Source organism: Bombyx mandarina, chromosome 09 (assembly GCF_030267445.1).
Source record: "Bombyx mandarina strain Sakado chromosome 09, ASM3026744v2".
Taxonomy (NCBI): Eukaryota; Metazoa; Arthropoda; class Insecta; order Lepidoptera; family Bombycidae; genus Bombyx; species Bombyx mandarina.
Genome location: NC_143216.1, coordinates 7,835,628 through 7,848,845, shown reverse-complemented (window position 1 = coordinate 7,848,845; position 13,218 = coordinate 7,835,628). Strand labels below are relative to the sequence as shown.

The 13,218-nt window shown below is 32.1% G+C and overlaps 1 protein-coding gene across 1 annotated transcript; it reads right to left on the bottom strand.

The window, feature by feature from the left end:
- Nucleotides 1-890: 890 nt before the first annotated feature.
- LOC149502324 (uncharacterized) lies at nucleotides 891-1,982 on the bottom strand. Its single transcript, XM_089729753.1, has 2 exons — nucleotides 1,910-1,982; nucleotides 891-1,676 (listed from the first exon to the last, which is right to left on the bottom strand). The coding sequence occupies exon 2, from the start codon at nucleotides 1,657-1,659 to the stop codon at nucleotides 1,075-1,077; it is 585 nt and encodes a 194-aa protein (XP_089585879.1). The 5' UTR covers nucleotides 1,660-1,676; nucleotides 1,910-1,982; the 3' UTR covers nucleotides 891-1,074.
- Between the last annotated feature and the right edge of the window lie 11,236 nt (nucleotides 1,983-13,218).

Below are 13,218 nucleotides of genomic sequence, written 5' to 3'. Positions count from 1 at the left end.
TCCTATATATTACTTTAATCTAACTACAATTTTGTTAGATAATTATGTTTGTGAAAAGGTAATTTGGTTATTATTTGCTTAGTAGGTTTATTGTAACGTTCGGGTAAACAAACTAGCAGTCGTTCTCCTTCAGGGACTCCCTTTCATACGATATTTAAGAATTTGAAATCATAATGCGATTTCTGTTACACACTACGAGCCATGAGTCTAAGTCTCCATTGTTTATTATACGTATTTAAAAAATCTACAGAATTCACCTTTATTTACAGGTTTCTAAAAAATACTCACATATATCTTAGAAAAATGTTTAGAAAGTATCGTAATGTAAAGGTAATTAAAATAATTGTTTTCATTATGCATACAGATTTTGCGATGATGTAAACTTGCAAATCTCTAGAAAACTGGACAAGCCACAGCGATGATGTATGTTAGTCAGTCAGCGCTGTTTTGTAGATTTAAAAGTAGACATGTAAGATAAGAACATGAGATAAAATAATATTTCAACATATCAACTTCAATCATAAGTCTTACATGGGTATTTTTTCCAAGCATATAAATGAAAACACCCGTATATGAATTTTTTTGACCTCTTTTCCGATCTCGAGTAGGAAGCATTTGAAAGTAAAGGAAAAAATTGCCCGTGACGTCTGTTAATTGAACAAAGCAACTTAGCTAGATTAGCGGTGGGCACAAGAGACAAATTCCATTGTGCTGTTTACTTTGTTTTCCTTGCCGTACTTACCTCTTTTCTCTTGATGGTAAAGTTGATTGGACGAACTCACAAACAAGCCGGTGTTGGGTTGTCGAATAAAATACACTCACGTTCACACTGAGATCCAAATCTTAATTTTATTTATGACGAATGATTCAAATTTTCATGATAAAAAAAATATTTTGTAAATAATATTTTTTAATTAAAGTAGTAACATTTTTATTTGATCGTGGCATATTGATAAGACGTGACACTTTATTGGAAACTAATCTAAATTAATTTATTATACTTCGACACGAAGTTTATTTGGAATTTAGCAGCAGGATTTAATTAAAAATACTAAAAACCCCAGTTGGACCTTTTCATTCTTCACAGGCGGTGCATTTTGGATCTAAATCGCACCGACATACTTTAAAGGGTATAATACCATCAAATGTCTTCGTATTATCCCAAAGAACAGATGCGCTTCCTTCAATATAAGGTTCCGTAGTATTATTCTCCAGCAAAATCGGTTCACAAAAGACACTGTCACTTATAAGAAAAGCAGACACCGTAGTCTCTTTGTCATTTAATGTGATTTTACATTTCCAAGAAGTAAAAGCCATGTAAAGATGTATTTGCGTTATTTGCACAACAATTCCGTCTCTGTCTCCGCTTTGGATGACCAGAGGTTCGTCTGGTTGCACGACCTTAGGACAGAATCGACTCCCGGCCAGTAGCGCTGGAATTGTTTTTGGATAAATTATATTGTCGTTACCACATGACTGTTTTGTACATTTACTTTTAGTCACACACCACGTGCATTTAACGTTCGTTATGCATGATCCGCATGATGAGATGACTGTACATTCATCTTTGACTGAATCCACATCAGTTCTGGACAACGAAGTGAAAGCTGCAGTGAATGCAACCAGTGCAAATAAGTGGCAAACGTAGAACGTTAACATTTTTTTATTTATTTAATCTGAAACATAAATTTATAAACTAAATCGGTAACATTTCCTTGTAATAAAATTAAATGACTATATAACTAATTCACTAAATTATCTTTACACGTTTCAAAATTTTATCAAGAACCAATTATGTTTATTTATTTTTTATTCCAATAAACACACATATCATAAATAAGGATTGGCGATATTTAATTTATATTAATACTATTCCCTTACAATCTAGATCAAATTCAAAATGACTTACCCAATTAAATTTTCTCCCAACACTAACTAATACATATCGATAAGCGTTAATATACATCTGGACGATCTAAACGCAACTAATTGCACCATTTAGCAATCGCTAGGGTCAAACATGATAATCCCAATAAAACAGTTACGGTGATAATGATCTCTAATAATACTTATTATAATGTCGTAATACTTATTTGTTTTTCACTTCTTTCTTCTTTTCTCCACCTTATCCCACTAGGTGGGGTCGGCACAGCTAATCTTTCTCTTCCATTCTCTTCTATCAGCCGTCATCTCAACACTCACTCCTCTCTCTCATATCGTCATTCACAGACTCCATCCATGTCTTCTTCGGTCGACCTCTTCCCCCTCTACCTTGCACTACCATTTCCATACATCTCCTAGTCACATGCATCTTCTCTCTACGCATCACATGTCCATACCATATTTGTTTTTCACTTAAAAATAATAATGTCATCGATAAAACAAACATGCAACAGATCACAAAAGAACAACCGATCATGTACTTTATTTTACTCATTCGACTATTTCAATCCTTTTCAGTTATTTTTACGATGATAAAAACTATACTATAAATAATAATAAAAACACATTTGAAATTATTAGGCTCGTTTGTAGATTGTGAAGGAAAAAATTTAAGCAAAAATTTAATTTATTAAAATTTAAACGAATCAAATTCGATAGAGTTCATTTTAAAAATTACAATAAAGACAACCTTCGTGGGGCTAAGCATAAAAAACTTAATACGTTATTGATAAGAAACAAAAAAAACAGAACATCGTCCTCATCAATCATTGGATCAATACGATCTTAATGATTTTAATGCTATCAAGTTAATGTGAATCAATATAATGTTTTACAACAGTATATAGCTAATATATTGCTCGTTCCCTGACCATATCAGTGCGATTCCTAAGCCCTTGATCGCCGTTATGAGCTTTTTTTTTAGTATCTGAAAATTTGAAATCAAGTACCTAACCAAATCACCTTTCCCGAGAGTTCACAGTTGACTGATCTTAAACACATTGACATTGTTGTAAAAGCATTAAAATGAACGTTGGTTTTGTTTTAAGATAGGTCATCTACCACGTAGTTCAATTATATGGTATCTGGCATACTACTGTTGCGTTGTGGTAAATGAGAGTGGACTGTATATATTAGTTTTGATATCTCTATTAGTCCTTAAGTGACAAATTAAAGGTATGTGAATATATGAAATATGAAATCGATGTGTCGCCTTTGGCGGCTGGAATTGAAAAGGGGAAACTGTCATAGCGGACGTCGCTATTTGACACTTTTGACGTTCCGAATTCAAACACTACACTCAAGCAGCTTAAGCTGGCCTGGTATCGATAAAGTTTTTCAATATCGTTTCCACTAATCTTTTGAATTTATCCAAATCTTTTTCTTCCTGTTTATAAATCTCAATGGAGATATAGTTACACGTCCATATGTCATGACATCAGTATGCATTCTATCGAAACGTGATAGCAAGACTAAATGACATGACACGTGCATACATAACATACACGATTTTATCAATCGACTTCCAGAAGAGGTTATCAAATCGAACCACGTTTTTTCTCACTCACTGTTAACGTCACTTATGATCACATACCGTGAATCCTTCTGCATGATTATTTTCGCAAATAGATTAGATTTCGCAGATAGATTTCGCAAAGATTTCACAGATTTTCGCAGATTCGGATGTAAGAGGTATATATTTTCTAGACAATATTACTAAAATATTTAAATTAATTATTTAAAGAAATATTATACTAGAAAATAGTATCACTGGCATCTTTACTACATTACAAGTAATTACTTCATTTAGTTGGAGGTATTAACAGCGTTTAGTTGAATATTCAATTGATTATTGTCAATACTTCCAGCTTAGAATTTCTTTTATGAATATTGAACCTTATAAATAAAGCTATAGTGACGAGACTGAAATTAATCGCACAAATACAAGTACATATTTCACCAAGATGTTCATAATGCTGTTTATTGATTAGAACAATCTTGTGTAATGAGAATGAATGAACATAACATAAATATTACGTATTGATTAAGAAACAGTTTTTTTTTAATTATTTATCAATTTTATTATTGCAAAATTTATTTCAATTTCAGTAAACGCTAAAATAGTCTAATTGATGCTCCTAATGTTAAGCTGTTACTGGAGCACTTAGATACCTATAATTTGATTGGCTGACTGACTCAATATGAACCTTACAAAGTTCAATCCATGGAATTTGAATTTGTTTTTTGATAAAAGCAAACGGTAGGAATTTAAAATATTAAAATTTTACGTTAATTATATCGCAGACTTAAGATAAAAGTTTTAGTGAAATCAAAATTAATCCACGTTTTTGATTTTGCATGACCTCCAAAAAATGCAAAAGTGTCTATAGGCTCAGAGCATGACTGAAAAACATACTTATCACATACAATTTAATACAAAGGATTACCCTTTCCGAGTTTTTGTGACTTAAGATCGATAACGCTATCATATTTGGCTTTATCGTGTAAAAAATGGCACTTATGTACATAACTTCAAAAGGAACGATAATCATTAGCTTAATTATAATTACTAGCGGTCCCCCTAGTAGTCGAAAATCGACTATAATTAATCAAAACTATAAGTTTGAACATTATTATGGTCTATTGTCAAATAATATTATACTTCTACATATAATTAGAGATTTCGCTAAGACTACACTATAGACAAATAATATTATAGACAAACAATATTAATCTATTTTCAATTTGACCACAGACTTTAAACAATAACAAAAGTTTGGCAATAAACAAAGAGTATATACGAATATATATATATATTTGTGTGTTGTGTCAAACACATGGCAGTGTGTGTAATTTTTTTTATTGATTTAATGTATTTTTTATACACAATTAAAAAAAAAATTAACACTGCACTCCTTCTCTATATTCTCTTCTTTCTTCTTCTCTATAAGTGTGGGAATTTTCATACTCCTCCGGCCGCGCAATTTTCATAAAAAGTAAGGGTACAAAGTTTTTCCTTCACGTATTAATATAATAATAGATAATTGAACAGCCCAGGGTACGGAAGATGTCCTTAAATTGAAAAACGTTTCAGTACAGTTTCATAATATACTTTTATTATAGAAATACACGAATAACACTATGCTTATTATTTTTCTTCAGCTCATTGGTGACAAAAATACTTGTGTATCTTATTATGTGTATATTATTTACACAAATCTTTGTGTGAAATAATAAATCAAAGGATGACGCCTATTCAGAATCAAAATTTTCATATAAAATATACTTTAATGTTTTTATGTTGCATGACCTCTGAAAATTCAGACGTAAAGAGCGCGTCTAGACGTTGCTCAAAAACATATTTATCAATTCCAATTTAATACAAGAGATTAGGCTAACTGAATTTTGCGGACTTAAGATCCGATAACGTTATCGTATTTTACTTTATCGTGTATTGACGTTTAGCACTGCTTAAAAATGGAGAGCTCATATTCATTTTTGGCCAACCGTTGTTGTTTAACGGATTCGTGTGGTATTGGCTAGTTACTTAACAAAAAAAAAATCAATTAACAAATAACAGATAAAATGGTACTGAACCGGTTATTCCTTTTTTTTTAAACCTAATTTTTTTTCATCTTTGCCTATAGATTAAAAATTATAAAGGAAACCTGTAAACGATCCTGTTAATTTTATAAACATGAACTACTACTGATGATAGAGCAGGCGTAATGTGAGCACATACGAATAGATAATTCGATTCTAATTTAATCTATATGCCGTGATGTCATGATATGTTTTAGTTTGAAGAGTGAACATAAGCTATCCAATAAAATGAAAACTTCAACGTGATTTCTCGAAATTTCGGACAGGAAGAACTAAAAACTAGTTGCCACGAACTTGTATCCATATTATGCATTTAAAAAAATTATATAGCCAACAAATTGTATATTCACATCTAAACGCATGCGTTTTACCATTGATCTCTAATAAGGTCAAGTATTTTTCTGAACCCTGCTACAAATTACAAATACAATACAAATTTGAGTTAACTTTTAAGCGATTGAGAAGTTCAAGAACTCACATACCTACTGAAGTGATTTCTAATATTAAATTCATTAGATACGATAATTATGCTAAAACTGGCTTAGTATAATCCGTACTAGATTTGGCTGAATTGGGACAAAGTCCACTTTTCATTATGCTTGAGTTCATATTTTGACAGGTGTAGCCTGTTAGGCCAAAACTCTCGGAGAAGTTTTAAAAGCTGGCTTCTAACGCCTGCTCTAGCGGGTCTCGACTTAGATAATTTAGTTATAACCGTATTAAAATCTTTGTAAAATAAAACGAAAATAGTGTATAAATCTAAAAAATATTAAGCATGTTTGATAACATTGTACGTAAATATAAAATCGGGACATGTACGAGGTACAAAATGTGTAATTTGTACCGGTATTCGATCATATTATGTTAACCAAAAAGTATTATGCACGCCGTTAACATCAATAAAATTATAGATTATTAAGTATATTTTTAACTCTGGTCTAGATTTGGATTCCTTAATTAGAATTTCGATTCAAACGGATAAATAGGTAATATCAAGTATAATAATTTCAGGTTTTCACTAATACACCCCGTTAAGCCCGAGGATCGTCGAAGCCAAACTCGAAGAATCTGTGTCTTGAACTTTGACCAAAAAATAAATATGAATAAAGTTAAATCATTTCTTAATCTCTCGTCTCTCAGTCTGTAAAACATTTACACAAATTTACACCAAATAAGCGCTTTCACAAGCCATTATTTTCATCTTATTTCTTATGAAAAAAATGTCCTACATTAACTACTTATATTACAACAATGTTACTTTACACCGAATTTCAATCACTTTTACAATATGATTGTTTCTCAATTAACTCGAAATTCAGATTAAAATTAGAAGCACTTTGTATATATTCCCCAGTAATTCTTTTCAGTAAACAAATTGAATTTTCGACGCATTAATGTTTGAATTAAGAATACGGTGATGAATTATGAATGTTTGCGATTTAAAAACCGGAATCGAAATTCAAGTATTTTTAAATTAAACTTCAGTCTCTGTGCAGTTCGGAACTGTTTTTTTTTTTGTTTATGGAATATTCCATTTGCATTTCAGACGCAGATCACATATTCGAGAATCCGACAGTACTCGGAGCGAACGCAGTGGCTCACAATGGAATGCAGAAACGTTGAAATGGGAAAAGCGCGGAGATCGCGGCACAAGCCTGACATGCACTCCGACTTATGCACCCAAATCAGATCACATACATTCCGCAACAGTGTGTATTCTTGTTTAGCTTTTTCATGTCCGTACAAGCGTCATTCCTCTCAAAATATAAAGCAACAAATTTCTATCATTCATTCCGGGTTGTTGACAAAATAATTGAGACTTAATATCTCAAGGTGGGTAGCAGCTTTAACGCTGTGATGTCTATAGATCAACTACTTTATACCACGCCCATCGGCGCCACTAAAAAGGGATAACTGTCTATTTAACCTTATATCTAAGTAGCTTTCGAGCTCCACAAATACCAAAGGTTAGTTCTGTAGCGTAGTTGAAATATGTGGCAATTACTATTCTACAGTTCAGCCAAAGTTCATTTAAGCTTATTATTAAACACAACATAGCAAATAGTAAAACGCAAACAAGAGATTGCGAGAGGAAACCGCGTCATCTTAGTGGCGCCATTGCTTCCGCAAGCCTAAACTACTTCCCAGGACAACTTCCTCCCGGCGCGGCACGCTATTCCGAAAACGTGTTTCATTAAAATTCGCACTAAGCTCCACGTGTGTCTAGAACATTTAGATATTCCAAACGGAATTAAGTTTTAAAAGTCTTGAAAGTCGTGCGTAGTTGACTTCAAAATTTTTAAGTTTTAGATAAAGTACGTTGACCAAAGCTTGCATTGCTTAAGATATTAAAATCTCCAGGAGAAAAAAACACGTATTTCAGATCACGATTTTTTACCAACAGGCCGGATCAGGTAATGCATCTAATAATAAATTGACACCTTGATATTTTTTGTTTCTCTGTTCTAAAATATATTCTAAAACAGAATGACGATTACTTCAATAATAATTTAAATAGTTCCCCATATAATGATTCTTAGGACGTGGCTCGTCCCTGGTATTGGATGGCCATGAAAAATGGCGGCCATTCATAATTAGGTGGGGCGTGTAATAATTTCACCGTCTTAGTAAAAAAAGTACGTACAACTAAAAATACTTTCCTGCTATTCCTGAAATTCAAGAAATTCGGATATTCCTGTTAAAAACTTTAAAAGCTTCACCCATAAACTCATATTTAAATCAATCATATGATAATCACCAGATTACCAAAAGTACGTCTATCGCAAGTCGCATTAAAGGCTCAACACGCTTACAGCAGACTTCCTAAAATCCAACGTTTATCTGTGTGTAATCTTCTTTCAAAGTTCAAAGAGAGACCCCAGTGGTGGCCCGTTTCTTTCCTCCTTTTGATAATGTCTACACCTACATTAGCCTTACCCTTTGAGATACTCAACAATGAATCGTCAACTTACAAGAAAAAGCCGGAAATTTGTTTTTGACATATTCTGTTGGATTCAAATTTGGTTACAAACACATTTATCACGTAAGATTCAACAAAAAGTCTTCTAGTTTACGTATGTAAACTAGATAACTTTTTGTTTGGTTAGCTTTTTGGGTTAGCTTTTCAATTATTATATAGACTTAGCTTTTCAATTCACTAAGTATTGTGGATCTCAATAATAATCTGTTAAATTAGGCTACTGCAGTTATAAATATTACTGCTTGTTTACTGTTATTATTTATCTCCTATTGTGCATTGAAAAATATTATTATTTAATATTTTAAAATATTAAATTTGTTGATAGTAATAATCCAAAAACAACACTTAGCATTTGTTCGCTCAATTCTTCTCAGGAATATTTTAGTAATTACTAGTAGAGACTTCTTCAATAACAGATGAATATGTAACATACCTGTCTCGTATTAGCAGAGCCCGTTAAGAATATCAAGGACTTAATAAAACGGAGTTCATGTGTTTAACCCAGAGTTGAATCTTTTTCACCACACTTCGGTTCAGAGCAGTAAAAGGTAACTTTTGGACCAGCATAATTTACGCTACACCTGAATTAACTACGACCTGCTTGCTATCTGATATCCTTTAATGGTTTTTGTTAATATTACTGCGTAATAAGTAATGTCTTATTATGCAGTCCGTAGGCTCAATACTGTTACTTTGGAAACGACAAGTAAAAAAACTGTAAGGATGCTTTATTCTTAACAAAATCTCATCTGTACAATATCACTCTAATCTACCATATATATTAACCGAAATTTCTTTATATGTATAATACTATAATGTACTAACTATTTATGTAATTGTATTATACATATTTTCTTCGGTTTTCGCGGGTTGCAGATAAAACTTATAATACCAATTTTTAATGTATGAAATAATATAATAACAATAAACAATGCAATCTTAAATCGTAAAAGTATTTATCTATACTATAATATTATAAAGAGGAAAGATTTGTTTGTTTGTTTGTTTCGAATAGGCTCCGAAACTACTGGACCGGTTTGAAAAATTATTTTTCCATTAGAAGCCGACATTGTCCCTGATGAACATAGGCTACTTTTTTAAAAAAATATTATTTTTTTTTTTTTGTTTCATGTGTGTTTTAATGTTTCCGAAGCGAAGCGAGGGCGGGTCGCTAGTTGTATTTATAAATGCAATCGGGTGTCTTAAGGAATTTATCAAATATTGGCAGCGTTTCCTAAATATTATACAAAGGTACTGCGTTCGTCAGTCAATATTTAGTAGTCCTAAGGCTTATTTTATTGTAAGAGTACATTGATAGGCAATACAATTCGGCCTATTTCTTTCGCAAAGCAGCTGTACGTTTAGGTTTCAAAGGTGGGAAAACCGCTATACAATATTGTTGAGACTTAGACCTCATCTATCAAGATGGGTGACGGCATTCACGCTGTGGTGTCAATCTACTACAGTAACAACTTAATTGCAGGAGTGCTGTGAATTGGCTGTTTGGTAGGCAGTGGCTTGGCTGGCATTGCTGAAGTCCATGGATGACGGTAACCACTCACCATCAGGTGAGTCGTATTCTCGTCTGCCTACAAGGGCAATACAAAAAAAAATAAAAATAAAAGAATTCGTTCTTCCATCTACGCAATAAATAAATAATAGTTTTAAGAAAAACTAAAAAACACGTTTTTATAGGAAAAGCGTCCGTTGCATGGTATCGATAGTTATAAATATGTTATTGATAGATACGAGTAATAGAAGTATTATCATTTTGATAATATCTTATGAAGCACCCCACTCTTTTTTACAATAAATTTATTTTCTATTTTTCAGTTGGATTTTCTTTAAAATCGTGTCTTTTAGTTATTTTATTTTAATTATTATTTATTTTTCATTTTTTTGTTTAAGTAGCATTATGTATCATAAATTATTGATTAATGTATAATATATTCACACAAATATAACAGTTTCCAATTTGCTAAGTGAAAAAATGAAGGCGCTCCAATTAATTTGTTGTTTTGACTGCCGAAAGTAAATAACGGGTCTAACTGCTTAAAATATTAAATTGTCATTAGTTTTTGATAAGTATGCCAAATTTCGAGTTACTTCGACGTTTAGAAACGTGTCAAAATCATGTTCAAAGATTCCGTTACATACTAACATACATATGAAGCTAATAAAAGCGTATCAAAAAATATGCTATTATGCTATCAGACAGATGTGTCTCCCCTGTAAATAGCCTTAGTAAGCTTGAAGAGAGCCTATGATAGCCTGACTTCAATAATCATACAACAAAAAAACTTTCATACGGGAAATAAAAGGAGTACCTAATCTTTACCTTTTAACTAAATTTGTACTCACCGTAGAATATAAATGATATAAAAAAATCACTTTGTATTTGAACAATCGCTTGGATTTTAACCTACACAATATTTGATTGCGATTATACTTTGAAGAGCTCGAAGGCGGCTGAAGCCCGCAGAGTATTGTCTACTAATTATCAACGAAATTCGTTTGAATTTTTCAACCAGACAGGTCTGAATTAACTAAGTCTTAATTCTCCACTTTCTGTTATTATTTATTATATAGAACGGGTGAACGAACTTAACGTGTGGTGTAGTGTTATGTGTTAACGGAAGCCCATGGATACCACAATGCGAACGCCGCCACTCACCCTGAGGCACGACGTCTAAGTCTGAATTCGGGCTAGGTAGGTAGCAACACTGCAACTTGCAACACACCCCCGGGAGGCCCGACCGGCAGTCGTCGAGGCTATAGTGTATGCTCTGTGTCCTCCTCGTACACATTAGTGGCGCTCAGGAATACTAGCCTACCTTCAAGGAAATGTAAGGCATTACTTAATGATACTTTACCACAAAAGTACAATTATTTGTTGTTCCACTAAAATTCACTTTTCGTGAATGTGGAATATATTATGTACATTTAAAAATCAAATTGATTAACACATTTACTTGTATTTAAATTCACACTTGTATTTTACAGATTGGAACATCAATGGAATTCAGCTAGCCAGTCCTTTAATTAGAAAATTTAACAATTATCAAATGTTTTTCTTTTATGATGAAAAAGCTTGGTTTCATTGTCTTTGATTAAGGAAAAAGTAAACTTAATTAAACTTGGCACGTTAGAAAAAACTGACACTGACGTAATTGTCTTTGAAGTCGGCGTCAGTGGATAAATTAAATCACTGCTGCTATTCTCTAGAATATATTGTTGTTGTATTAATTAATTAAAATACACTTAAAACTTACAGTGAAGCAAAAACAATTAATATTCATTAGCTAATCAACTAAATAAATCTATGCCTAAAACCTATCTATCTATGTCTAAAACCATTACTAGTGGCATGTAGACAACATTGGAGATGCAAAAAAAATAATTAAATAAATAGAAGAAATTAGAAAAAAAAAAAGTTACATTAATATCTTTATAATTAGACTAACATAGTATGTATATGTATATATGTACATACATGTCTTATGTTGCAACGATGACGGGGTTTGAAAGTAAAACAGTGAATGATGAAACCCTCATATCGAATATTCAGGAATACAGGTCCGTGGTCATGACCGCAACGAACATCGCCCTAAAGTTATGAACCTTTGTAAATTTACTGAAACTTATTATCTTCCTGTGGATAGCTCTTGTGTTTATTTCAATCAAATATCCTGTAGCTGTTAATTTAGTTTCAACACAATTTACTAGTCGGCTTGGAAAACCATTTTGTATTTTTGATGTAGATTTATTAGGTGTAGGTTTTTTCTATAGTTGCATTGTTATAGGGTGTTAATAGTTCCGACTATTTACGAAAAAGTACGGTTATATGACCTTGGTCATCTGCAATCATAGCTTCACCTATTCAATATAACATAAGTATTATAGCTATAGTCTGGTCTTACATTTAAAAAAAATATATTATATAAATTTCATTTTTCATACAACCCCGTGCGGCTGTGACATTAAAAGTAGCGAGTAAAAAATTGTAGACAACTCCACTTTCATGCATTTTTAAAATCTTATCAAGCTGCCTCTTACTTGTATTAGGTACAAAGACCAAGCACAGCATATTATGTGAATTATTTTTAAAGCTGAAAATTTAAGCATGCGCGTTTTTAACGAATCCATAATAATTTTTAAAGTAAGTTATGGTAAAACAAAAATGCTTGAGTGTCACGTGTCAAGATGTGCCACGGCATTTATGTGGTCTCTCTTCATACGTATTGCGCTGTCAAACTATTTTTTCATTGGAACCAGTTAAATAAATATACAATGAAAAATCAAAACAAATTCATATTTTCATTTTGTTTCCCAGCATGATAATATGTTTCTTAATGAGGCTCTGATTCATATGTGCCCTTGTTTTACAAAGTTAGCTGTCATTATGTTTAGATCACCCTGACCACTAACCCAAATAATGCATGAGAAATTAGCATAGAGCCCTTGAGTGTTAAATGTTAAAGAAGTACGGCTTAGTTCGAAGTTTAGTATTCTCACTCTACCTTCCTCTGAGACTCGCGAGACTATATTATTATTATATATGAATGTTCTAAAACAGCATTTCAACATGTTACGAGCTGTTTTTAGTTGTTTATTTTTTATTATTATTTATTATTATTTATTTAGTTTTTTATACCTAAATGAGTAAATACGGAACCGTTATGTAACATTTACTC

What these genes read in the sequence shown, in the direction of transcription:
- LOC149502324 (XM_089729753.1), bottom strand. Translation starts at nt 1,659, where the DNA reads ATGTTAACGTTCTACGTTTGCCACTTATTTGCACTGGTTGCATTCACT.